Source organism: Drosophila elegans, unplaced genomic scaffold (genome assembly GCF_018152505.1).
Source record: "Drosophila elegans isolate 14027-0461.03 unplaced genomic scaffold, ASM1815250v1 contig_814, whole genome shotgun sequence".
Classification (NCBI taxonomy): domain Eukaryota; kingdom Metazoa; phylum Arthropoda; class Insecta; order Diptera; family Drosophilidae; genus Drosophila; species Drosophila elegans.
In genome coordinates, this window is record NW_024546167.1 from 10,023,195 (window position 1) to 10,050,970 (window position 27,776).

At 42.9% G+C, this 27,776-nt stretch overlaps 2 protein-coding genes across 3 annotated transcripts; one reads left to right on the forward strand and one right to left on the reverse strand.

The window, feature by feature from the left end:
- The first annotated feature begins 51 nt into the window (after nt 1-51).
- Nucleotides 52-27,751, forward strand: LOC108138903 (dynein heavy chain 7, axonemal). 2 transcript variants are annotated; one of them, XM_017261453.2, is made up of 24 exons: nt 52-595; nt 1,013-1,237; nt 3,668-3,830; nt 4,070-4,303; nt 4,360-5,939; nt 6,004-6,126; nt 6,416-6,569; nt 7,076-7,822; nt 7,885-8,433; nt 8,487-8,933; nt 9,052-9,165; nt 9,225-10,738; nt 11,264-12,050; nt 12,130-12,312; nt 12,860-13,206; nt 13,502-14,341; nt 14,400-14,765; nt 18,552-18,839; nt 18,896-19,311; nt 19,366-19,544; nt 20,683-22,059; nt 22,479-22,728; nt 26,945-27,096; nt 27,155-27,751. In XM_017261453.2, the coding sequence occupies exons 1-24, from the start codon at nt 60-62 to the stop codon at nt 27,659-27,661; spliced, it is 12,078 nt and encodes a 4,025-aa protein (XP_017116942.1). In that variant the 5' UTR covers nt 52-59; the 3' UTR covers nt 27,662-27,751. The 2 variants fall into 2 exon arrangements, with proteins under 2 accessions (XP_017116942.1, XP_041566111.1); XM_041710177.1 differs by lacking the exons at nt 22,479-22,728; nt 26,945-27,096; nt 27,155-27,751 and adding exons at nt 22,171-22,179; nt 22,255-22,423.
- LOC108138602 (cilia- and flagella-associated protein 91) lies at nt 22,895-26,739 on the reverse strand. Its single transcript, XM_017260892.2, has 3 exons — nt 26,419-26,739; nt 26,120-26,357; nt 22,895-26,063 (listed from the first exon to the last, which is right to left on the reverse strand). The coding sequence occupies exons 1-3, from the start codon at nt 26,657-26,659 to the stop codon at nt 23,057-23,059; spliced, it is 3,486 nt and encodes a 1,161-aa protein (XP_017116381.1). The 5' UTR covers nt 26,660-26,739; the 3' UTR covers nt 22,895-23,056.
- Nucleotides 27,752-27,776: the final 25 nt, after the last annotated feature.

Genomic DNA, 27,776 nt, shown 5'->3' on the forward strand with positions numbered 1-27,776 from the left:
AAAATTTGTATTTCATTTCAAATTAATATGGGAATTTTGTTCCGTTTTCAGGCCGCAACATGCAGAGAAGACAGAATCCGAATCGGGAGATCAGCATCCCAAGCTTCACGTCCATATGCGGTGCCCGCCGCCTGTGCGACAAGTCGAAGATGCTGTACACCCGACCCAAGCCGGATGTCCTCCAGAGCATCCTGCAGTCGAAGGCCAATCCGGAGTACAAGTCGCGTCGCCTGTGGTACGAACTGAACATGCCGGAGTGCGCCAGCTCGCTGCTGGACGGCAAGATGCAATCCGACCTGCCAGACAGCATCCTCTGCATGAGGAAAAACCAGGGTAAGAAACGCCAGAAGAAGCACGACAGCGCTGTGGCCAAGGCCAACTACATGACCATGCGCCTGGAGCGGGAGCACTTCCGGCGCAAGCTGGTAGAGCTCATCCTTCACATGGACGACGACCAGGATCCCGAACTCGCCGCTCAGTGTGCCGTACCCTTTCCCGACCAGGAGGAGCGCGAAATACTGCGCTACTACTACTACATCAAGCATGGAATCGACACCATTCACGTGTCTCCGTTGAGCAAAAAGATTCTTAAGAGGTGGGTTCGGCTCTCCTCAGGTTACTGATTAATATGTTATTGAAGTTACGTGTGATGTTAGTCATGTTATGATTATTTGATGATTTTTCCCTGCAATAAGGTATTTCTTATATTCAGCTGCATTTATAATAATAGTAATAGTAGCAAAACAAGTTAAGCTAAATAAAAGCTTTTCGATCCTTTTCGTTCCTTTTACTGAACAAAAACAGAATTTAAGAATTTTTTAATTTATAAATTGTGTTAAAACTACAAGTCCTCTATAGTTATTAGTTTTTTTTTAATTTTTATACCCAGTTTAACAATAGTTATGGTTTTTAAAGGCTTAAAAATTTAGTTTTTGAACAGACATGTGTACATTTTGATATCCTTTTGCATTGTAAAACAATTCCTCAATTAAAAACTGATATATATTTACAGGATAACAGATCTTGTGCCACCACTGCTGTACAAATGGCAGACGGCCCTCAATGAGAATATAGCGGAGGTCCGAGCGGATTATGTTTTCGCCATGAAGAAGGCCGTTGTGGACTTTGTCCTGCGGCACACTGTTCTCGATCGTTTGACCAAAGAAGGAGTGGGCGGAAAATTCGACACCGCCGAGCGGAAGGAAGTGCAATCCATGACGAACTTCTGGCGATATCGGTGAGTTTTTATTGGCAATCAGCCGTATACGTGTATCTCTTGACATGAAAAATGCGCTTTCAATGAAATTTTCATGCTAAAAATGGCTCAGAAGCGGCAAATGGAAGAAAAACAAAATTTGCCCAAATAGGTAATGACATTGTCAACAAAATTGGAAACATTTTGTGACTTCAGTTACATTGTTTTTTATACAATTAGTATGCTAAAAAAATCAAAACTTTCCTTAAGCCGAATGGATGTTGATTAATAATGACTGTGCCATCGAAAAGGGTTCGATTTTGTTGTTTTCCACAACATTTCCTTGATAAAATCCCTTTAGCTCGCATTGAAAATGCGTTTTGAATGGAATTTTTTTTTGCAGTAAGTGCTTAACATGAGCAAATTAAATCGAAACTTGCCGTAAGCCAAATGGATTTTGAAAGTATAAAACCAGATTTGGCAAATTGATAATGACTCTGCCACTCATATGTGTACGCTTTTCATTTTGAAAAAGTTTTCAACAATGCATGCGAAGGGGAAATTAAAGTTAGTCTTTCCCCGCATGTGCGAAATTCAAATTTTTTAATTAAAATAAATTACACCCGCACCAAGCGTCAAGTAAACTGTGTGCGCATTGTAAAAAGGCGTCTGCACAAAAAAAAAAAAAAATAAACGCCAAAGAAAAAGTTGCCATAATTGAATGCGAGTGTTGTAACTTCCCTCGGCCTGCTTCGCAATTTGGCAAAAGCGTGCAATTGACATGCAATTACACCCAACCAAACACTTGAGCATCGGGATAACGCCCTCACATATGTTCACAGAAGACTTGACTTTATTGTGGATTAAAAACCCAATCCGATTTTTACGAAATGAATTGCCCTTTGAGTCGGCAGAGCGTGAAATCTTATGAAAATGAAAATAACTTGAGCGCTCCAGTCGCTGACAAAGTTGCCCCGGTGCAAAGGGAAAAGCCGCGTTAAGAAAATAACGAAAATAACGAAAGTCGTGCGACATTATTAAAAGCTTCTTTGCTTCCTTGCTTCTTTGCAATGGGGAGAACGCGAGAAATCGCTTTGCGGCGTGCCAAAAACTTTTTAACCGCACTTTTCTCAACTACAATGCCACGGAAATGGAAAAGTGGAAAAGGCTGCCGCAGCGGGCGAGTCGGGAGCTCCACAAAGTTAAGTCCTCCTGTGTATTGGTTTGACATTTGATGAGCAACAGCGCGTCTCCGGCAGCAGCTGGAAGGGGAAAAGGGAAGGGAAATATTCCGCTCGACATAAATTGCAAAAAGGATATGCTTAAAAATGAATTGAACTTGTTTGTGACACCGAGTGGGCGGGATTTTGAAAGCCATCATCGCATTGTGCGGCTATCAGTGCTGACTTTCTGTCTTTCTGTCTATTGTGAAAGTATCCAAAAACTTTGGCTTACGCCATTGTCTTCTTTCAAAGTTGAACAATAGGAGCCGCAATCACTGTAATGATTGATGAATTTGAATTTTGAAAAGAATGATAATGGTTATCAGAAAATTAGAATACAACCTAAAAAACCTTTTTAAATCCAACAAATTAGATTTCTGAATCTATTTTTTCAATTTTTGAAAAAAAAATCGTATTAAAACGAAAATAAAAATCAAATATTTTAGTTCTGAAATAATTTAATTGTTAATACTATCAACATTCTTCATAATCTTTTTTTAGAAAAATATTATATTAATAGATAATCTAAATGTTTTCAAATTTACCCTTTATTAAAAGTAGTTATATAACAACTTTAAAATTTTTTTCCTTCGGTTCACACTTGCCTTAAAAAAGTTATGACATTTTATGAAATGGTTATTTTAATTTGATACCTAAAAATTAAATCTTTGATTAAAAAAATATAGTTTTATATAAAATATGTTTATTGCCCTGGTAATTTTTTACTCTCCAAAGGCATCTGAACAATATAACATAAAGTACAAAATTCGGAAAGACTTTTTTGTTTTTTACCTGTGCTTACGCCTTTTTAAAGAGAAATATAATACAAGAAAAGGCATACCTTCATGCATTTTCTTCTCTCCCAAAAAAGTCTTTAATACGATTTCAACCCCAACACCTTGTGCGGTTTACGTTTTACTTTTTTTTTGGGTCCAAAGTGGGTCGAATACCCTATCGATATCCCCGTCCGCGTGAGGTTTGCTAATTTATTGCCCTCGAGCATTTGGCATCATTAAGGAGGGCCTTTTTGGATGCTTTTTGTGGTCGGGTGGTTGCCCGCTGGGTGCTTCTGTGGCTCGGCGGTTGCGGTTCCCTGCACTGTTTAATGGGCTGTGACGGAATAGCTGGAGTGAAAAGTTTTCCCTTAGTCTCGAGATAATTTGCATAAAAAGACGCTACTAACTGTGGCCTCCATCCTCCATCCTCCATCGCCATCGCCTCATCTCATCCCATGCAATTTATCCTGTAGCTACGACGAGAATCGCAATGTCCTGATGAGAACGCTCTTCTGCATACATCGAAGTGTAGCCAGCATCTTGGAACTGTGGAGCATGAAATACAAGGATAAGTCTCTTATTGATAAGAAGGAGCTCAGCAAAACTGAGACACCGTTTTCATTGTTTACGTTTGTGGTAAGTATTTCACAGATACTAAATAAATAAAATATTATAAATAAAGTAAATGTTATGTAATATATTAAATTATCAAATTTTTTTTAATTTTATTCGTAATGAATTCATCAGGCTAAAAATATATTCTTTATAGGTTATTTAAAAAATTCTATTCATTTCTATTGCACCCCCAATAAATTGCTTTGGTTTTATAGAAGATTTTTAAGACATACTTTAAAATTTTGATTATTCATTGGCAGTATTTGTGTGGCTCGCATATTGACAATGGAAAAACGTTGTTGGAGGAAAGTTGGTACGGCGAGATTCACTCCTCCCTGCTGAAAGCCAGCAAACGCGGCCAGTTGCCAGACATTAGGCGATTCACGCTCGTCAAGCGTTTCTTCAATTGCGTGGCCGCTTTAATGACTCAACAGTTGGAGGACATATGCATAAGAACTCTGAAGGAGTATGCTGACTTTATTTGCGACTATGGGGTAAAAATTGTAATCAAAAGAATGTGAAACAATTAAAATCAAATACCCGTTTTCAGCACTCAAATCCAGGATTCGAGATCTCTGTGATGCTGGCCGACGAGGACACGATTCAATTCAATCCCAGCTTTTCAAAGGTCCAGAGTGAACTGCTCCGAGTCATCGATTCCATCCTTTTAAGCATTCAGATGCTGCCGCGGATTGAGAGCAAGCTCTACACCGATCTGATCGTCTCCAAGAAGATCTTCCTTACTCCAACCGTTCCCGATAGCATTGTGCAGGAGACGAAGAACCGGATTTGCGCCATGCTGGAGGAGCAGCGCATCGGACCGGAGCTGCGACTGCAGGACTTTGATCCCTTCATCGATCTGATAAACGGAATCGATGCGGAGCGTGTGGGAAACTTCATGGAGAGCGAAGGCACCTTCGAGCAGTATGCGGAGATGGTGTACGAGTACAAGGAGAAGGAGGATCGCATCGCCAAGGAGGTGTGGGCTGTGATCCGGATGGGATTCTACGAGTTCCACAGAGACAAGTTCATAACGCATCTGGAAAGTTTGTGTCGACAGCTGCAGTTGGATCTGCTGGCCAGGATGGTCACGGATCAGCAAGCGAGGATCTCTCGACTGGGCAAGGAATACGATTCCATAGCCAAGAAGGCGTTAACAGTGCCCAAGGACACGGCCGAGTTGATGCAGCTAAAGGCCTATGTGGTCCACGCTGAGGAGAATCTAGTGCCAGAGATGGAGGCCAGACTCAAGGTGAACATGGGTGAAATTCTGTGGCTCATGGATCACACACTGTACTCTCCGCTGGAAATCAAGAACAACAGCAACTCCTTTCAGTGGTACCTGAAGCTTCCTTCGATATTCGAGCAACATCGAGCGATCATTGCCGAGAAGGTCATCGAATACCAGGAGCTGCTCAAGAAACGCATTGAGCTGTTTCGCCGCGAACTGCAAAACTATTACGAACAGGTTCAGACCTATGACACCTGGGGCGACATCAAGCAGTTGTCCAGATACAAAAAGCGGGCTGGAGTGCTGGATCAACGATTGGTTCAGGCCATGGAGACCATTGATCAGATAAACGAAGAGGAAACCTCCTACGGCTGGGATCTCTCCCAGTATCCGATGAGGAAGAAAGCCCACGACCAACTCAAGCCGTACAAAACCCTCTTCGATGCTGGGCAGGATTTCATGGACAAGTATGACCTGTGGATGCACTCGCAAGTGGGCTCCTTTGACCCCGACGAAATCGATGGCGATGTGTCCAACTTTTATCGCATCATTCAGAAGCTGGACAAACAGATGGGCGAGCATCCGGTGACGATGCAACTGATTCAGGATGTCAAGGCCCAGATCGAAGCGTTCCGCGAGCACATGCCGATCATCAATACGCTGGGAAATCCGGGCATGAAGGCCCGCCATTGGGAGCTGGTGTCGGAGATCATTGGCTTCCCCATCAAGGTGTCGCCAGAGCTGACGCTGGAGAAGATTATCGAGTACCAGCTGGATGAGTATGTGCCCAAGTTCGAGGCCATCTCGGAGAGTGCCACCAAGGAGAACAACTTGGAGCGGGCCATGGCCAAAATGGTCAACGAGTGGGAGGGCGTGGAGTTCGCCATATCGCCCTACAGGTGAGTCCATCATCCATTTCGAGTTCATGGGGATTGTGGCCTGTAATTGAAATGCCTCCCGCAGGGACTCCGGCACATTCAAACTGGCTGCCGTGGACGACATCCAAATACTGCTGGACGATCAAATCATCAAGACGCAGACGATGAAGAGCTCACCCTACATCAAACCATTCGAGGCGGACATTCTGTAAGTGAATCGATTTGGGTTCTTATTTGACAGCAAACTGGTCTTTGATGTGTGTTCCAGGAATCTTTTTAGTTACCGAACAAATAAGTTTTGCCTTTGTTAAATTAAGATTAGTTTTTATTTTCTGGGATATCGCTCAGTTTCAATTATCTTTTAATCAACGGCTAAGCATGTGGAGCATTAAGGTTTCACATTAGTCCGTCTAGTTCAGTTGTTTACCTTTTTGTTGGCACGTCAATGTCACTGGCAGACAAGTCACACACGGCTAACCATTGTTGTCCTTTTGCAGCAAGTGGGAGGCCAAGCTCATGCTGCTGCAGGAGATCCTGGACGAGTGGCTGCGCGTGCAGGCCACCTGGATGTACCTGGAACCCATCTTCAGCAGCCCAGACATTCAGCAGCAGATGCCCGAGGAGGGGCGACGGTTCAGTGCTGTGGATAAGGTGTGTTTTTTTCCTCCTTGTCACTCTCTCTTTAATATTGTTTTTAAATTGCATTAAAAGCTTTTCCATACCAAGACTTTGATTAAAAGTCTTTAAAATATGTATTTCACATTTAAACTGCTTTCGTTTATTTAATTTTTCTTATATTTTAAGAAGAAACTTAGGTAAATTATTTAAAAAATAACTTATTAACCAATTATTTTTAGATAAGTACATTTAAATTACTTTAATTTTTCTTTTAATCGATGGGTAGGTCCCTTAAATTTTAGGAAAATAAATTATCAAAATAAACGAATAAACGAAATCTCCAAAAACAGCAAACTTTAGTTAAAACAATTTTCGAAGTGAAAATCCCCAAGATTTATACTTGACCTATGAAATCTTTGTTTTAATTTTTAGTCATATTTATAAAAAACAACAGAAGATGTTTATATTGCAGCTCTTTTTCCCACTTTATCGCTGTTATAAACTCACAACTTATTTGTTGCTCATTCCTCATAATGCAGATATGGAAGGAACTTATGAAGCAGGTGGCCCAGGATCCTAAGGTCATGGTGGTGGTCCAAATCGACAAGATGAACGACAAGCTGAAGAAGGCCTACAGCCTGCTGGAGGTCATCCAAAAGGGTCTCAATGCCTATCTGGAGAAGAAGCGTCTGTACTTCCCGCGTTTCTTCTTCCTCTCCAACGACGAACTGCTGGAGATCTTGTCGGAGACGAAGGACCCCACTCGTGTCCAGATCCACTTGAAGAAGTGCTTCGAGGGCATCGCCACACTGAACTTCACCGAGGAGCTGGACGTCACTGCAATGCGTTCGTCGGAGCGCGAGGAAGTCACTCTGGTGGACGTGATCTCGACGTCCAAGGCTCGCGGTCAGGTGGAGAAGTGGCTGCTGGAACTGGAGATCGACATGAAAAAGAGTGTGCACCACAAGGTGGCGGAAGCCTTTTACAGCTACCTCAAGATGCTGCGACACGTTTGGGTACTGACCTGGCCGGGTCAGTGCGTCCAGTCCATCTCGCTGACGTACTGGACCCTCGAGATCACCGAGTGCTTCGAGAGCGAAGAGCCCAAGGAGAACCTGGCCAAGTATCTGCAGAAGTGCGTCCTGCAGATCAACAAGATTGTGGACCTGGTGCGTGGCGATCTCAACACCCAGAATCGAATCACTTTGGGCGCCCTGGTGGTGTTGGATGTCCATGCGCGTGATGTCCTCGCGGAAATTGTAGCGAATCAAGTGGAAGATCTACAGGTTGGCACTCCCAAATACTTTGCCCTTAATTGTTTTATAACATTCTTCTCTTAAATCCACAGGATTTCCAGTGGCTATGCCAGCTGCGCTACTATTGGGAGGATAATAATCTGGACACTAGGATGATAAATTGCTCATTGCCGTATGGCTATGAGTATTTGGGAAACACAACTCGACTAGTTGTTACCCCGCTCACGGATCGGTGCTATCGCACCCTGTTTGCCGCCTTGAATCTGCATTTGGGAGGCGCTCCAGAGGGTCCTGCCGGCACTGGAAAAACGGAGACCACCAAGGATCTGGCCAAGGCCGTGGCCAAGCAGTGTGTGGTGTTTAATTGCTCGGATGGACTGGATTATCTGGCCCTGGGTAAGTTCTTTAAGGGATTGGCCTCGTGCGGAGCGTGGTCCTGCTTCGACGAGTTCAACCGCATCGATCTGGAGGTGCTATCGGTGGTGGCGCAGCAGATCTTGACCATCCAGCGGGGCATCAACTCGGGCAGTCCCACGCTGGTGTTCGAGGGCACAACTTTGACCCTGGATCCCACATGTGCGGTGTTCATCACCATGAATCCTGGCTACGCTGGACGCTCCGAATTGCCTGATAATCTTAAGGTAACGTTAAACTCAAGATATAATAAAATACATAATTTGATTGATTTTTATAGGCACTCTTCCGTTCCGTGGCCATGATGGTGCCGGATTATGCTCTTATCTCGGAAATCGAGCTGTATTCCTATGGATTCCTGACCGCCAAGCCGCTGTCCGTTAAGATTGTGGCCACCTATCGTCTGTGCTCGGAGCAGTTGAGCACCCAGTGTCACTATGACTACGGCATGAGAGCTGTAAAGTCGGTGCTGAAAGCAGCTGGAGCCTTGAAGCTTCGCTATCGGGACGAGAACGAGGACATCCTGGTGTTGCGCTCCATTAAGGATGTAAACTTGCCCAAGTTTCTCAACCAGGACATTCCCCTGTTCCAGGGCATCACTTCCGATCTGTTTCCTGGAACAGTTCTGCCCGAAGCCGACTACGTGCTGTTCAATCGCTGCACTCAGATGGCCTGTGAAAGACAGAATAAGCAGTGCACGCCTTTTGTTTTGGAGAAGGTGCAGCAGGTGTGTTAAATATTAAAACTTATCTTACATTACCTATTGGGATCCATATTATAGATCATCACTGCTATCGGATACTATTGTATTTGAAAGACTAAATTAAGTCCTTTTTCTCTTTCAGCTCTATGAGATGATTGTGGTGAGACACGGTCTCATGTTGGTGGGTTATCCATTTGGAGGTAAATCAACCACCTACCGCGTTCTAGCCGAGGCACTAGAGTGTATGGAGAAAACGGTTGGTTAAGTTAACCTAATTGGTTTTGAAAATACATTTACATTTCCTTGCATTCCCAGGATGGTTCGGAAAACAAAGCCATTTACACAATAATCAACCCGAAGGCCATTACAATGGGTCAGCTTTACGGACAGTTTGATGCAGTTTCCCATGAGTGGAGCGATGGAATTTTGGCAGTCAATTATCGTATCTTTGCAGTGTCCGATAGCCCAGATCGCAAGTGGCTCATTTTTGACGGGCCAGTGGATGCCATATGGATTGAGAACATGAACACCGTGCTGGATGACAATAAGAAGTTGTGTCTGATGTCCGGCGAGATTATCCAGCTGTCGAATACCACCAATTTGATCTTTGAGCCCATGGACTTGGAGGTGGCGTCCCCGGCCACGGTCTCTCGGTGTGGCATGATCTATCTGGAGCCCAGTTCCTTGGGCTGGGAACCCTTGGTGGCCTCGTGGAAGAATACTCTTCCCCCAGCCTTCCACACGGTCAGCAAACAACTGATATCGATGTTAATCGCTCGATTTTGTCCCATTCTACTGTACATTTTGCGCAAAAGTCTGAAAGAAATTGCACCCACTTCGGATGCAAATCTCATGGTCAGCCTGATGAACTTTTTCGAGTGTTTCATAGACGACTTTCGGGACGAGAAGTATGTGGCTAATGTGTCCGATTTGGATTTTAGGGCCCAAACAGAGGGAATATTCTTGTTCTCTTGTATTTGGTCACTCGGAGGATCCCTAGATGCGGATAGCAGAGATAAGTTTAATATAATATTTAGGGCGCTGATGGAGAAGACGTTCCCCCAAAATCTATACGACACCTATGGCGTAACTGAGGATCTCTATGTGGAAACCTTGGCCAAGCCATTTATATTCCCCATTCCAAAGCACGGATCGGTGTTTGATTACAGGTACATAAAGGAGGGCAAGGGCAAGTGGAAGCCCTGGCAGGATGATGTGAACTCCGCGCCACCAATCCCTCGGGATATACCAGTCAATCAAATTATTATCCAAACCAACGAAAGTGTCCGCATTGGAGCTGTCTTGGATTTGTTGAATCGTCATGGCAAGCCCGTAATGCTGGTAGGACCGACTGGCACTGGCAAGAGTGTCTATGTGATCGACTACATGCTCAAGAAGATGGATCTGTCCATTTACAAGCCCCTGCTGATCAGCTTCTCCGCCCAGACATCCGCAAATCAAACGCAGGACATCATCATGTCCAAGCTGGACAAGCGTCGCAAGGGCGTCTTTGGTCCACCGCTCAACAGTCGGTTTGTGATCTTCGTGGACGACGTTTCAATGCCTCTGAAGGAGAACTACGGAGCACAACCTCCAATTGAACTACTGCGCATGATGCTCGATCACATGATGTGGTACGATCGCAAGAACATCGTTCCAATGAAGTTAATCGATCTGCAGATGATTGTGGCCATGGGTCCACCATCCACCGGAAACACGGTAACTCCACGTTTCCAGCGCTTCTTCAACGTGATATCCATTGATGACTTCAACAACGATATATTGAATACCATCTTTAGTAAGATTGTACTGTGGCATCTGGATACAAGGTAAGTGGGGGAGTCTTTTAAGGGGTTACCCCACATGTAAATTTGAAATTAAAAAATAAGTTTTTGTTTTATATATTTTTGAAGTATAACTTTTTAACAATACGTTCTTTAAATTTCAAGTCGATCCAAAAAATATAAGTAATAAAAAAAATAATCAATTATTATATAGCGTGCTAACTGAAATGGTTCCATTTTTATTTTTGATAAAAAATAGTATTTTATATCTAAAAAAAAACTTTTATTTATTTTAATCTATCTATAAATTTTGATTGACCGCTTACCTTTTCAACATAATTATTTAATATTTTTTAATATTAACTTTTAGATAATATGTTAATAGCTTTAGAACAGTTTACAAAAGTTAATAGCCTGAAGCTGCAAGTATGGGTAACCCTTTAAGAAATATAACAATTGTTGATCAAAACCGATCTTGATAATTATGTCTGAAAAACTTAGCTTCGGTTGCCGAAGATATCCCTTTATAATTGTGTGCATAATACATTTTCCCTGACTCAACCAACCCAGGGGCTTTTCCAAGGAGTTCGATCCTTGCATTGACGAGATCGTAGGCGCCACTTTGACAATTTACAATGACGCCAAACTGAATCTGCTCCCCACCCCGGCCAAATCGCACTATCTGTTCAACTTGCGCGACTTCTCGAGGGTGATACAGGGTGTCCTGCTGTCCGTGCCGGAGGCCACCGAGGATGTGAACTCCATGAGGCGACTGTGGGTGCACGAGGTGCTGCGGGTGTACGGCGATCGTCTGGTGGAGGATGCCGATCGCACCTGGCTGTTTGAGAACATCTGCAGCACGGTGAAGGCATCCTTCAACACGGATCCCTCGCGCCTGTTTGGTCGACTCGTGGAGAAGGACAAATCCCTGGAGGAGTCCGATTTCCGTCAGTTGATCTACTGTGACTTCACCAACCCGAAGGCGGACACCAAGAACTATGTGGAGGTGCAGGATCTGGAAGAGCTGCGCCGGGTGGTGGAGGCCTATCTGGTGGAGTACAACAACATGTCGAAGAAGCCCATGAATCTGGTGCTTTTCCGCTTCGCCATCGAGCATTTGTCGCGCATATGCCGCATCATAAAGCAGCCGAGGAGTCATGCTCTGCTCATCGGGGTCGGAGGATCCGGTCGCCAGAGCCTGACTCGATTGGCTTCGCATATATGCGACTATGAGCTGTTCCAGGTGGAAATCACGCGATTATATGGGCCGTACGAGTATCACGAGGACATCAAGGCGATCCTGCGCAAAATTGGGGCATCCGAGATGCACGGCGTGTTCCTCTTTACGGACGTCCAGGTGGGGAACCGCAATTGGCAATCAGTGGACTGTGTCCCGGGTTTTCCTTGGTCTCGCTAACTCCCCTAGACTCTTACAGATCAAAGACGAATCCTTCCTAGAGGACATCAGCAATCTGCTCAACTCCGGCGAGGTCCCGAATCTCTTCACCAACGAGGAGAAGATCGAGGTCCAGGAGAAGATGGCCCAGATCGACAAGCAGAGGGACAAGGCCGTACAAACGGATGGCAGTCCAGTGGCACTCTTTAACTTTTTCGTCACGGTGGGCTCACTTGAACACAAACGCAATATAACAATCAACAGTAGTGTTCCATTTAAATTATAACTCTTGGCTTAAATTAATGCCTGCTTAAATTTTAAAGCTTTAAATATTGTAGTGTAATTTTTTCATCATAACCAACCTATAAGGCATACATTTAAATTAATATAAGTACCATTTTGATGTCTCTTTATACATTTTAGAGTTTAAAAGGGAAATTTAAAGAATGGCCTTAAAATCTATTTATTGTTTCCATCATCATTAAGCATGAATTTCGATTAAAATTTAGTTAAGCTAAACAGCATTTTAAAATTACTCTACTAAAATCGTTTAACCCGTTGATAATGATATTGCTCCATCAATATAAGGCATACATTTTAACTTAAATATGTAAAAATTATTAGTGGTCCATTTATACAACATTTTAAAATCCTCTTACTCTGAAGTAGGTCATATCGACTAAACATTTCTTGTAATTTATTTTTTTTGTATTTTTAACAAATCACTGTTATGTTTCCCTTCTAATATTTGTTAAAAATTTGTACACCAGACCTGCAAAGACCAGCTGCATATTGTTTTGGCCATGTCGCCCATTGGCGATGCGCTGAGGAACCGCATCCGCAAATTCCCCTCCATTGTCAATTGCTGCACGATCGATTGGTTCCAGCCCTGGCCGGAGGATGCACTGCTGGCCGTCTCCACACGATTCCTGGCCAGCGAGGATCTCAGCGCTCTGGAGCGTCGCACAGCCATCGATATGTGCATGGACTTCCACACTTCCACTCAGGAGCTCTCAGCAAAGTTCTTCTCCAGGTTGCATAGATATAACTATGTGACACCCACTTCGTATTTGGAGTTGATTCAAACCTTCAAAGCGCTGCTCAGCCAAAAGAGAAAGTAAGTGTGTAGTTGGGAGTAATATTACAATATACCTTATTTTAATTCCAGCAAAGTGATTTTATTCAAACAATTAAATAATAAGCCTATAGATGATATATAATCTATAAAAAAATGTATAATTGGTTTTAGTGACTTGTAAATGAATACATAAATCAAATTTTATTTGCTTACTAAACTTAAACTTATTAAACATTCATCACACTTGCATTAATAATAGATAGATTTTTATTTTCTTGTCTACCAACTTTCTATATTTATTTTCTCATAACTTTGTAATTTCTGTTTATTTCAGCAACATAACAAATAATCGCAATCGCTATTTGACGGGTATCTCCCAGCTGGACATTGCTGCCCAGCAGGTGGCTGTGATGCAGGAACAACTGATTGCGCTGGAGCCCAAGCTGAAGGAGGCCTCCGAAATTGTGGCGGAGCAGGTGGCCAAGGTGACAGCCGATAGCAAACTGGCCGAGGAGCAGCGAGAGATCGTCAAGCTGGACGAGAGTGCGGCCAAGGAGCAGGCGGCGGTGGCTCAGGAAATCAAGGACGAGTGCGATGCCAAACTGGGAGAGGCACTGCCCATTTTGGAATCGGCTTTGGCCGCTTTAAATACCCTGACCACTGCAGACATAGCGGTGGTCAAGACCATGAAGAGTCCGCCCATTGGTGTGAGGATCGTCATGGAGGCGGTGTGCATCCTGAAAGACGTCAAGCCCGACAAGGTGCCGAATCCGAGTGGCTTGGGCACTGTGGAGGATTACTGGGGACCCTCCAAGCGTGTGCTCAGCGACATGAAGTTTCTGGACAGCCTGCTCAATTTCGACAAGGACAATATTCCCGTGGAGGTGATGAAAAAGTTGGCCCAACGCATCCTCAGCAATGAGGCGTTTGATCCGGAAAAGATTAAGAGTGCATCCACGGCCTGCGAAGGTTTGTGCCGCTGGGTCATTGCTTTGTCCAAGTACGATGTGGTGGCCAAGATTGTGGCGCCCAAGAAGTTGGCTCTGGCGGAGGCCGAGGCCACTTACAATGCGGCCATGAAGACGCTTAACGAGAAACTGGCCATGCTGGCCAAAGTGGAGGCCAACTTGGCCGCCATCCAGAAGATTCTCGACGAGCAGCTGCGGCAATATGGGTGAGATACGGTCACAGCGAATGATTAAATCCAAAGCTAATGAGCTATTTTCTGTTAGAATTTTGCTGGCGGAGCATGAAGCTTGCACCAAGAAATTGCAGCGCGCCCAGGAGCTGATTTCTGGCTTGGGTGGCGAGCGCACTCGTTGGTCTGAGACGGCCAAAATGCTGCAGGCCAGCTTCAAAAGTGTAACCGGCGACGTTCTGATTTCCTCGGGCGTGGTCTCCTATCTGGGCCCCTTTACCATCGATTTCCGGGCGGAACAGATCAAAAAGTGGGTGGCCAAGTGTCTCAACTTCGGGGTAACCTGCACGCCCGACTTTCAACTGGCCCTTGTCCTGGGAGAACCGGTCGAAATTAGGTTCTGGAACATTTGTGGTCTACCCACAGATGCCTTCTCCGTTGAGAGTGCCATTATGATGAAGTGAGTAAAGCTTTTTTTTGTATGACTATCTAAATTATAATAGGGGTGTAGAGGTTTTTTTCAGCCACTGACAAATAAATGCAAATTTGTTTGATATATTTTTAAGCAATTAATTTGTTTAATTTTTTTTTAAGCTTTGAAAAGATAAAATGCTTGAAAGGAAGCCCAAGACAAGTAAATTTTTTAATTGCTTATGATTTCTCTGAAAATTGACTTCGATTGTTTGCAATAAAGTTAAATTAAATTAATTTAAGCTTAAAATATAAATTTTCAATATAAAACTTGTGCTTTTAAGTTTAAATGATTCACCACATCTTATCTATTTTATTTGCCTATGATTTCTCTGAGAACTAATTTAAAAAAATTGGATTATTATTGCATTGCCATTAAGTTTCACGATATGGGATTAAAATTGTTTAGCTAGAATTTTATCCATGCGCCAGTTTACCCACAAGTTATGACAACAGCTGGCACTGCCCCTCGGGAAAATCCCCTGTGGTGATCGCTTAGCCAGCTCGCATCAATTAAACAACCTGACACGGTAATTATGGTTTTGCCGGGCCTGTCAGCGGCACGGAATTTCCGAATCCACGGCATCTCTCCAACGCCGCTCTGTTGTGTTTCTTCGTTTTCTAATTACTAAACATAAAACGTTAGAATTCACGCGTATTAGGAAAATTAAAGATACGCCTCGTGCGGAGGTGGAGTGTGAGAACGGCACCGGATGCTGCACGGGACCGCGAACTGGAACTGAATAGGGAATGGGATTGGGATTGGAATGGGGAATGGAAAGGGGAACGGGAACGAACTGAAAACAGTAGCTGGGGGTAGGTGTTTGGGCAGAAAGGGGGAGGGATGCATGCGCGCATTAAGCAGCGTACCCGCATGTGGCCAAAAGGACTCGTTGCCAGGACACGCCATCTCGGTGGTGGTAGCTGCTGCTGCTGCTGTTGTGCCAGTCAAAGGTACAAAGGGCACGGCAAAACGAGATGGGGTGCACAGAGAGAAATTTTTAGATCTAACAACTACGTAATTAATATTGTTGTATATAAAAAATATATATTTTGTTTTCACTTGTTTATATTTTGTCCATTTATCTTAAATCTTCAATTTTAATTTAAAGTCAAAGCGATTTGATTTAAAATTTACTTTTTTAATATACTTTTTTTTTTAAATGGATTGGGTTCTTAATAATACAACATGTTTAATATTATTAAAATTAAAAGTAATATATTTAAATACTTTTAATGGGCAATAAATTCGGTTTAATGATTAACAAAAAAATATTTTCTTCCATTTTGAATAGTATCTATTAAATACCGGCTTTTAAGAAAACCTACTTTGATCGTCTATAGCCTTTAATAAGTTTCATTTTATATTGTTATTTTTTTCGCAATTTTTAAATAAGTAAATATACTTTTTTCCGCCGTGTAAAAGTGCTGTGCGATGGGTGGAATATAGGGAGGGAAGCTGGCAGGCAGCATTTTCATGTTTGATGCGTGTATTACGCATCTGGTGGGTTTCTCGGAGGTCAGAGAGCGGGGCCACATGCCACTCCAAGTCGATTTAATAAAGGAAATTCCTGGCCGTTTTCCACGAAAGTGTTCAAAGTAATTTGGAGCATGCCCGAAAATACCTGAGGGGCTCCGTGTTTATGAAGGGAGGAAATGCGGGCAGGTCAGCTTCAGTTGAGCTCTGTATTTTGTATAAGCAATTGATTAATGTGCGCCCAGAGCGGATTAGGTTTAATTTTTCCACAGCCCGTAGGGGTAGCTGCGATGCGATAGCGACAGACGATTGCACATCCTTGGGGATTTGCTTTCTAGTTTTCGGGCCTTTGTCTATCCTGTCCATATAGACGAATTTGTATTTGTGTTTGCCAAATATCCTGAGAGCCAGCAGGGTGGCTAGAATGTTGTCCTTACCATTAACATTCATTTGCTTAATATTTCTGGTGACACGTAGCACATATGGTGACCTCCTCGTCCGCCTTCCAAGCCTGTCTTTCAGCATCGTAAAACGCTAAGGCCGTTTTTATTGGGTATCAGGTGTGGATGTTTTCCATTTCGGGCAGCGAATTTGTGGGGTATAGTGAAATTTGAGACGCCTGCCTTTGATTAAATAATGTTAATTATTCATGGCTTGAATTTAAAGGGGATTAGGTTTTGTATATTTCAGCTTTAAAATAAGAAAAACATTTCGTCTCGAATTTATAGTTGAACAATGTAAGCTTAACGAAATTTATAGATTCCAAAAATACTTACTCAAAGTTTTCTTCTTTTTTAAGTTGCACAATCTAAAATATAAATGAATATAAAACAATGCAAGCCATGCTGTGAAAAACGTTGACTGTTAAAAGATTTGCCCGTTTGTTTTTGTCCCCAACACCGAATCCCCAAACTCCATTCAACAGATTCGCAATTCGGTTTACAATGCGAGTTGCATTGCATTTTTAAACTGTATTCTAACTATTTGCCGGGAGAATTTCAGTTTTATTTTGTGACAAAAAGTGGTAGCTTTCGCAATCCCGGCTCTGGATTCCTCCCTGGTGATGCGCTCTGAACTTTAACCACGGTTTTCACATGGCAACTGACTACCTAGACCCCCGTCTCCGTGGGATTCCAAGCCATTGTTTTCCGTGTCCTGGCACATCGTATGGGGCTTTCGACTGGAATTTGATGTTTAAAAATTGTTGGGGCTCTTTTATTTTCTTTTTGGGTTTTTGGAATACGTGTGCCGGCTGTGGCGAGGGCGACGACCAAGGCATATTGCTCTTTTGTTTTTTCCATCAAATATTTTTCATTCATCAAGTTTTCAATTTACAAAAATTTTCATTCATTCGCACGAGCAATTTGTATTCGGTGTGAATTTGTCATGTGTTGGCTGCTGCTGTTGTTGTTGTTGCTGCTGCTGCTCCTGCTGCAACTTATTGTTGCTTTTACCGCCTTCTCAATTTTATTTTTTTGTCGCTAGCAATCCTGCAGTCCCGATTTCCACTCCCATTTATTTATCCACGCTGCCTGTGAGTTATCGCATCGGCTATATATGCAGTGCCCGACACACCCAACAACCGCAATCGAAGTATGCACATGTACATAAATGTGTTTTTCTACATTTATGTATTAAATCAGGGGCTTAGGAGAAGGAAGAGTTATAGTAAGGGGGGCTATATATTCGTATTATTATTTTTTAGAATTTTTTTTAATGTTAAATATCTAAATTTAATTACATTTTAAATATTTAAGCCTATATGTTAAGCCTTCTGCAATATTTTAATTTAAACGCGAGTTCTTTAGTTTAAAACCAGGTTATTTTTGTAGTTATTAAAGTAGCATTTAATCAACAGAATTATAGAACTTGTTTAATTTTGCATATTATTAAACCCCTTTAATTTGAAGTGCCTCTGGCTTAAGTCCTTTTGTAATGTAGTTCAGTTTGTGGCTTAACGTTTGCATGATGTATTGGCATATTTGAAGCCAGAGGTTTGGCTCCCATTTCAAACACACAAAACACACACTCTATCAAGCCCCACAGCACATACACCGATACATTCGAATAATGCTAGCAGAAAATATTTCAATGGCATTATTTGCGCTTATGAATTATTGACGTAAATATTGAATGTGTATTTATGTGGTATTTTCTTTTTTAATATTCCACTAACTGATGAGTTTGTTGTGGTGCGGTCCATTGTCGCTGCATGTTGACAAATTGCTCGCATTTATTCTATCATTTAAAGTACTCATATTAATCAGGGATATTTCATTATATTTCGTTACTTTGCAGAAATGCTCGTCGCTGGCCCCTGATGATTGACCCACAGGGACAGGCCAACAAATGGATTAAGAACTATGAGAAGAGCAACAAACTCTGTGTGATTCGCCTGAATCAGGCCGATTACACTCGTGTCATGGAGAATGCCATACAATTTGGCTTGCCCGTTCTGCTGGAAAACATTGGCGAGGAGTTGGATCCCGTTTTAGAGTCTGTGCTCACGAAAACACTTTTTAAACAGGGCGGAGCACTGTGCATCAAATTGGGAGACTCAGTTATTGAGTATAATCATAGTTTCAGGTGGGTACTCATATATTTTTATAACGCTATTAAGAAATTTAATAATATTTTTACAGATTCTATATGACAACCAAGTTGAGAAATCCACACTATTTGCCTGAGGTGGCCGTCAAGGTAACCCTGCTGAATTTCATGATCACCACACAGGGCTTGCAGGATCAATTGTTGGGCATAACGGTGGCCAGGGAACGTCCAGATTTGGAGGCGGAGAAGAACAATCTTATTGTCCAGGGAGCTGATAACAAACGGATGTTGAAGGAGACCGAGGATCAGATATTGGAGGTGTTGTCCTCGGCTGAAAACATTCTAGAGGATGAAACGGCCGTTCAGATTTTGAGCTCGGCCAAGGCCTTGGCCAATGATATTAGTGAGAAACAGATCGTCACCGAGGCCACGGAAAAGCAGATAGATATAGCGCGATTAAGTTATGTGCCCATAGCCGAACACTCAACCATTCTGTTCTTTACCATAGGTGAGGAATGTATAACTCTTAGTTAAATTTTATCAAACTTATTTGATTTCACAGTGGAGCTGGCCAACATCGATCCCATGTACCAGTATAGTTTGGCCTGGTTCGTCAACCTGTACATGTCGTCCATCGATAATACGGAGAAGGTGGACGACATAGCGGCACGTCTGCTGGATCTGCGAAATCACTTCACCTTCAGCTTGTACGTCAACATCTGTCGCAGTCTCTTCGAGCGTGTGAGTGCCCATTGGACAAACCCAATTATTGGCAATTCGCCGGTCCGCTTGTCCTTCCGATGTCCGGTATTCTGACCCTTTGGCATCGTTAGGCCCGTAATTGCGCATAATCTGATAATGTGACATTTGAAGCATGCTCCTTTGCGTTTCATTTGCTTTGTGGCTGAGCATCGTGCTCAGCTTGACTTGACTTGACTGCTTTTAAATAATATTTAAGCATTACTGGCTCCGCAAGTACATTCCACTTCTACGGACAATGAAGTTGAAGCAGTTGCTGTAACTAAATACTGACTGGTTACAATGGAAAGCAAACATTTAAAACCTGAGAAATAATCATTTTATATAGAGTATATTTCTTTTACTAACCATTGGGAACAATTGGCATTCCTAAAATTTAGGTCTATAATTTATTTTATTTATTTAATTTCTTGACAGCGTACAAGGGATGTAGAGCACTAAATTTCCAAATATTCCTGTCTGCATTCATATTTAAGTTTCTGATTCATTTAATCCACTGTGCACCTGCTCGAATAATGTTATTACATTGCTGGGTGCAATCAAAGGATGTACATAGCCAAAGGAAGCTGAGGCAAAAAAAGGAAATAATAATCCAAACAAGTTCTAGCCAGCTTTATGCTGTTTTCAGTCAATTATGCCATGGCCTTTCCCTGTCCCCTTGCCTTCACCCCCTTCGTTGCAAAGCCAGCCATGAGCTAACCTTTGATCCCTACCTTTTAATTTTCTTGTGCACAAAAAAAAGGGAAGTGAATTGCTATCAGAGAGGCAGCATCGCTTCTTGGACCGGAAAATGCTTTGATTTCGGTGGCCAACCTTTCCGAATAACCCATTTAATGCGAGTGTGAGCCTTTAAACTCTGACCCTGAACGACCCCAATCACATCACATCACTTCATATTCTTTGTCTGTTTATGCATTTAGAGAAAACTACTACAAGTTAGCACTTAAGCTAAATATAGAACAAATGTTTTATTATAAATTGAAAATATTTTAGTTGCAAGCTGTTGACTAAGAAAATCTGTGGATTTGTCTTCGTTATTTTAAAACCCATATTGACCTTTCAACTTTACCTAACCCCTTTCAATTCGAGTGTAATGAAATGTTCTCTGACCTTTGAACAGGATAAGCTGCTGTTTTCGCTAATATTGAACATCAACATTATGAAGCATGGCAATCGGATTGACAATGCCGAATGGATGTTTCTGCTGACTGGAGGCGTTGGGCTGGAGAATCCGTTCAAGAATCCCACCAGCTGGCTGGGTGTCCAGAATTGGGATGAGCTCTGTCGCCTGACTTCATTGGCCAATTTCAAGGGCTTGCGCGAGGACTTCGCTGACAATGCGGGACAATGGAAGTCCTTCTTTGATTCGAAGACGCCGCAGGATAACAAGGACATTCCGAAAGCCTGGGACAAGCGAATGAGCCAATTCCAGAAGCTTTTGCTACTCCGCGTCTTTCGGCCGGACAAGCTCGTTCCGGCTGTGTTGAATTTTGTTAAGGAAGAGCTGGGTGAACGGTTTGTGGATCCGCCGCAGTTCGATTTGATGGCCTCCTTCGCCGACTCGCATTGTTGTGTGCCCATGATATTTATCCTGACCCCCGGCTCGGATCCCACGGCAACGCTTCTGAAGTTTGCCGAGGATCAGGGCTTTGGCACCAATCGATTGTTCTCCCTATCCTTGGGCCAAGGTCAGGGTCCGATTGCGATGAAGATGATCGACGAAGGCGTTAAAATGGGTAACTGGGTGGTGCTGCAGAATTGCCATCTGGCAGCCAGTTTTATGCCATTGCTGGAAAAGATCTGTGAGAACCTCCTGCCCGATGCCACACATCCGGACTTCAGGCTATGGCTCACCTCCTATCCGGCGGACCATTTTCCGGTTGTGGTCCTGCAGAATGGCATCAAGATGACCAACGAACCGCCCAAGGGACTGCGCTCCAACATTCTCCGCTCAATGCTAAGCGATCCGATCAGCGATGCGGAGTGGTACGAGTCCTGCACTCAGCCGAGGATCTTCAAGCAGCTCATCTACTCGCTGTGCTTCTTCCATGCGGTCATCCAGGAGAGGCGATACTTTGGACCGATCGGCTGGAACATCCCGTACGAGTTTAACGAAACCGATCTCAGGATATCCCTGATGCAACTGCGGATGTTCCTCAACCAATACGAGACTGTTAACTATGACGCCTTGAGGTATTTAACGGGCGAGTGCAATTACGGAGGCCGAGTCACGGATGATTGGGATCGTCGCACGTTGAAAACCATTTTGGATAAGTATTATTGTCCAGCCGTTATTGATCTGGAGAAGCCATACTATCTCGATGAAACGGGCCAATACTATGTGCCAGTGTTCAAGGAGGTGGACTTGTATTTGAACTTCACGCGAGATCTTCCGCAGATCTCGACCCCGGCCATCTTTGGGTTCCATGCCAATGCGGATATCATGAAGGACCAAAAGGAAACGGACATGTTACTATCGCACACTCTGCTCACGCAAGTAAGTTTACCTTGATTATACTCTAGAAAGTAGTTTTTGTATTCAGTATTTTGCTTGTGAAAAACATTGCTAAATATTTTTGCTACTTCATTGCTCGCTTTGCCACAAAAGGAACGTTGGGTAAGAGTTTTTCGAGTAGTTTTAATACAAATACATTCATTAACGTTTACGGTTTTATTGCCTCATTTTGTTTAGGACCTATATGATCGACGCGTAAGTGCCGTCTAATTCTTGCTAACGCTTTAAGACACATACAGCTATTTAATGATATTCTTGTTTAACACGCTGCGCTTTAGAAATTGGAGAAAAAACAAAGAGTCTATGTAGAAACGATTAGTAGACGCTTCCCCGAAAACCTTTCCCTGCCCACTTATCCAACCTGTCCCCCCTTCCTTGCCCTGCACCACTTGCCTCTGAAGGACACGAGTGCCTCCTCGGATGACAGCGGCAGTTCCAAGACTCTGACGCCCGAGGAGGTCGTCACCAATGTGGCCACCGATATCCTGGAAAAGTTACCCAAGCTCTTTGACCGAGATGCAGCCCTGCTGAAATATCCAACTCTGTACCACCAAAGTATGAACACGGTTCTGGTTCAGGAGATGGTACGCTTTAATGTCCTGCTGAACACGATTCGAACCAGCCTTATCACACTGCGAAAGGGAATCAAGGGTGAGTTATTTATGTTATCTATGGATTTTACCAACTTTACTTTAATTATTTAGTAGGCTTTTTCATTATAATCAATAAATCTACAAACTAATGATATAAAATAAACTCAGCCAAATCAATAAAATCTTACCAATGCATGGAAATTTTGGCACGTATGCACGTCATTATAAGCCAAGAAAAGCCTACTAATCTTAATTTTATTTTTATTGTAAATCAAATTCTGAAACCGCTCTACTTGCGGTTTCTACAGTAATGTTATTGACAGGCAAATGGTCGTCACTTGTTTGAATGGGAATCACTGCATCAAGAGGAATATTAAAGTGCGAGCCTAATGAACCGATTTACCTTTTTCCTCAATTTCTGTATCTTTTTGGGCATCGGGATTGTTCATTTTAATATTGATTGCTTTTTCCTTTATTTCATCAGGTTTAAGTAAACTCTCCGGTAGATTTAAAACTTTTGGTCCCGAAGAACGTACGGGTGGTATAAAGGAACTGGAATGTGAGACCAAAGGTTCGGGTTCAAGTTCGATGTTTAGTTCCTGTTTCTTAGTCGCTTCTTTAGGTGGTTCCAAATCTTTGGGAATTGAATCAATGGATTGCAAATCCTTAGAATCTAAAGTTGTGGGTATCAACTCTTTGAAAGTTGAGTCAACTATGTCAACTATGTGTTCCAATTCTTTGGGATTTGAGTCCTTCAGTTCCAATTCTTTGGGATTTGAGTCCATCAGTTCCAATGCTTTGGGAGTTGAGTCCATCGGTTTCAATTCCTTAAGAGTTGATTCCACTCGTTCCAATTCTTTTGGCGTTGCATCCATTTGTTTCAATGTTAGCTCTCTTGAATCCAATGGCTTTACGTCTTCTTTTTCGATTTTCAGTTCTTTGTTAGGGGATTTAGATGGTTGCGGTAACTCATAGTATAATTCCATTGGTGTGTCAGATGACAATAGCATTTGATCAAATGGGACTTTGGGCGAATCAATATAAATTTCTTTATAATTCTCTTGCTTTCCAGATAATTCAAGTTGTTCTTCTTTATTGTCCTCTTTTTCAAGAAGTTTCAATACCCCAAGAGCACCATTTTTTTCTGCACCTTGGGGAAGCACTACCCTATAGCCTCTACCTTTAAGCGATAAAAATTCCAACGTTTCAGACATATCCAGAGTGCTTCTCATACTGAATAAATCACTTTCCTCGTTTCCGGTGTTGCTAATGGGATTAATCATATGAGATCCTATAAACTCATCATCCCCGAATGGCTGCTCTTCGACTGGAACCTTATCGAGATTTTCCAATGGTCTTGTGATATTGTCGATTTTGAACTTTCTCATTAAGGACAACGTCTGTTTGCGTAGAAAGTTCGATCCTGATAGTGAATCAAGATTTTCAAAATCAAATTTGTCCTTTTCTCGAATATCGTCCGAGCTCCGAATGTCACTGTGAGACATAGTCATACGCAGATCGATTAAATCGGCGGATTTGACGGCTGGTGGATTTTCCATGCTATACAAAATACTGGCGAATATGTCATCAATTAGATCGTTATAGTTCTCGGTCACGATGCGTTCACTATCCTCTAGCCAGCGTCTTCCAGGAACAGCCTGTCGAATGAGCTTTCTCACAATGGCATGGGCCTCGCGCCAAGATGATTTTTGGGGTATTTCACTTTCGCTGTCCGTGGACATGAGGTATAAGTCGTTGTCGATCAGACGATCTATAAGATCGCTCGTTAATGTGCTGGCTATGTCAAATGGGTCTAATTCCAGCCAGACTTTTCGAAATATTACATCCTCCACCACGTAATGCACGATTAGGGATTTCTCATGGCGCTGAAGAGCTTCGTTCATATTGGGTGAGACCTGTTCCTTTAGCATTAGCCGTAGAGGAACAAAAGTGAGGGGGTTCTGAATCAGTTTGAAGCTCTCCAACCAGCGCTCTATATCCGCATCGATTTGCCTGGCCAACTCACCTACGGTCTCGGTAGCCTCGCCCTCGGCCACATTGTACATGTCCGAGTTCAGAATGGTGCTGATATACTCATTGGAGACAGCATTGTTGACCACATTGCAGTGCTGGAACAACTCCTCGTACATCAATCTCATATCGTTCTCCTTCTGCCTTAAGCCAGCTTCGGCTGCCTCGCGCCTCCAGCGTTCCTTTTGGCACATAATCGAGAAAAAGTGTAGTCGGCGAAGCTCCGCGAGACGAGTCATCTCCTCCGAGAGGAACTGCATCACCCAGCCAATGTAGGTGCCCTCGTAGATGTTCAATATATTCTCCAAGCCCTCTTGAATCCTCTCGTTCTTTAACATTTCAATCATGGTATCTGAATTTCGAGCTTTCTCCTGATCAATGTAATTGGCCCACTGGCCGCCGATATCAGGTGTTTTTCTTTTCTCTTCTTTGAAAGAATCATCGGACTCGTCTTCGTATAAATTGGTCTGGAAGCCCAGGCTCATTTGGGATGCCGTTCTAGTCATTGTCTGCTTCCATCGCTTTCTGAGACATTTTGGCTCTGCTTTCTCCTTGGCGGCCTGGGTTCGCAGGGCCTTGAGGTTTTCGAAGAGCTTCTGCAGATTGTCATCGTTGCAGAAGTTTCGCTCGTATTCCTTTTCGTATTTCTTGGGCTTGGACCAGTCCTTGAGCTTTCTGAACGGACACTTGAGGTTGCTGGTGTTGACTCGCTTCTCCAGCTCGTCGATCCTCATGTCGAACGCCTTTTGTTCAGTTTTCGAGACAAAGTTTCGTCGTGCCGGATTAATGCCGTACCTTAAGAGTGGAGCGTAGAACTCGGAGCACGGGGATCCCAAAGAATACATTGGGCTCTGCTTTTGCCACCTTCGCGGAGTGTTCGTGACTTGGAACTCCAAACGACGCATGCCCCGCTGGAATTCGATCTCGTTCTTTCGCAAACCCGCCTGGCGACACTTTTCGATTCGCTCGCAAGCCTTTTCGATTCGCGAATTTGAGGCGGCGTGCATTTCCTTTTCCCTCTTGTCGAACATCTTGATCACAATCTCGAGTCGCAGCATCTGGCACTCCTGTATGTCCTCCTCCCGCTGGATCCAGTTCTCCCACTCGAAGGCTTCCAAAATCTCCTTGTGCTGCGTTTTTAAAGCCACATTCCTGGCCTCATCGAGCAGTCTTTTGAAGTGTATCTTTAGGGCGTCGTTGAAAGCCCAGCGCTTTCGGGCACGCTCCAAAATCTCCACTTCGTGAAGACCTGGTGGATTTGCTCCAGGCAACACAGATGGCAGGGAAAATAGCTCCAAGGTTTGCTCTTTGTCTGCATCTAGAATTTCCGGCAAATAGTTCATGGTCTGCGCAGAGGATTCCCTACGATTTAGGTACATTGATAATATTAAGTTTATTAAAGTTTTCTTATAGTTTACCTGTAAAGCGTTTGGGTGATTTTATTCTTAAATGGTCGCGTATCCTTAAATTCAGCAAAGAAATCGCATTTGTGTTTCAATTCCTTTTTCAAGACTACACGTGGATTCAACTTGACCTCATGGGTTTTGACCGTATCATCTTGTTTGGTAAGAAAATGAAATCCTGGGGCATTGAACTGACATTCGCTGTCAGTGCGCGGCAATTTCCCAGCATTGCGTGGGGCAGGATCATTGGCACCTAGATAATAGTGGTCATTAATCTAAAACTCTGGGGAAATTGTAATACAATATATGTATACCTCCAACCATTCGTAAATCGGGTGAACTGGTAATCAAACAAGATAAAAGGCAGTGATCACTCTGCTTTTCTGTTTTTCCACCATGCTTTTCTCTGTTCTGCTGCTTACTGAACGCAACACGTTTGACATTATCCTGCCGATGTCCTGTTGAATTGACTAAAGTTGACAAACTTGCAGCTTTTTCTTCTGCTTTTAGCCCAAACTTAACCTGGTTTACTAGTCGCGTGTTATGTGTAGACATTATAGAACATTTATTTTGTTTAGTGAATTAAGTGTTATTTATTAGTATTTTTTTTTTATTTAGTGTTGGGGTTTGGTGTGTTTTAATGGGTATTGTTTTAGCAAATGAGTTTCATTTCTAATTAATTCGGAGCTACATTTTCGTCGGGCTACTAAGTTTAATTTAATGTTACTTCGTTTTCTTGTTAATACATTTCATCAAATCTTAGATTTAAACGTTTTTTTTTTTTTGTATTCAATCATTTCTACTTAATGAACTAACTTCTTATTACCTTTTTACCCACAGGTTTGGTTGTAATGTCTGCTGCAGTTGAGGCGGTTTACAAATCCGTATTGATAGCCAAGATACCAGCTATGTGGGCTGGAAAATCTTACCCTAGTCTGAAACCTCTGGGTAGTTATGTAAATGATTTTCTACGTCGCCTTGAGTTCCTGCAGGTGAGTAGTTATAATCTATTTAAATATATATTTTAAATATATTTTCTATCGGTCATAGCACTGGTACGATCATGGAGCTCCTTCAACTTTCTGGCTTTCTGGGTTTTTCTTCACCCAGGCCTTTCTAACGGGTGCCCAGCAAAACTATGCGCGAAAGTATGTCATATCCATAGATTTGCTGGCCTTCGATTACGAGGTTCTCTCGGTGGAGGAGAGCCAAAGGACGGGCCTATCTGGTCCCGAGGATGGTGTCTATGTGTATGGCATTTTCCTAGAGGGTGCACGCTGGGATCGCACTGGAAAACATCTTGAAGAATCCCGGCCACGAGAGCTGTTCGATACGATGCCATTGATTTGGCTGAAGCCACTCAAGCGGGTTGACCTGCCCGAGCGTCACAACTATCTGTGTCCAATGTACAAGACGGCCGAAAGACGGGGAGTATTGTCCACCACAGGTCATAGTACCAATTTTGTGGTGGCAATGCTGCTACTTTGCAATCCCAAAACCCCAATCTCTCATTGGATTATTCGTGGCACGGCCCTGTTGTGCCAGCTGAGTTTCTAAGAATTGACGACACTCTTGCGCTACTAAATTATATATTTTTAAAAGTTTAATGTAGGCTAAATAAAAAGAAAAGTCTGAGCATCATGTCTAAAAAAAAACATACCTAAAAATAATA

Coding starts and splice junctions, on each gene's coding strand:
- LOC108138903 (XM_017261453.2), top strand. CDS start 60: ATGCAGAGAAGACAGAATCCGAATCGGGAGATCAGCATCCCAAGCTTC. Junction 6,570..7,075: donor GGTTCAGTGCTGTGGATAAG/GTGTGTTTTTTT, acceptor CTCATAATGCAG/ATATGGAAGGAACTTATGAA. Junction 22,060..22,478: donor CGCACACTCTGCTCACGCAA/GTAAGTTTACCT, acceptor TTGCCTCTGAAG/GACACGAGTGCCTCCTCGGA.
- LOC108138602 (XM_017260892.2), bottom strand. CDS start 26,659: ATGTCTACACATAACACGCGACTAGTAAACCAGGTTAAGTTTGGGCTA. Junction 26,358..26,418: donor CGATTTACGAATGGTTGGAG/GTATACATATAT, acceptor ACTATTATCTAG/GTGCCAATGATCCTGCCCCA. Junction 26,064..26,119: donor ATCACCCAAACGCTTTACAG/GTAAACTATAAG, acceptor CCTAAATCGTAG/GGAATCCTCTGCGCAGACCA.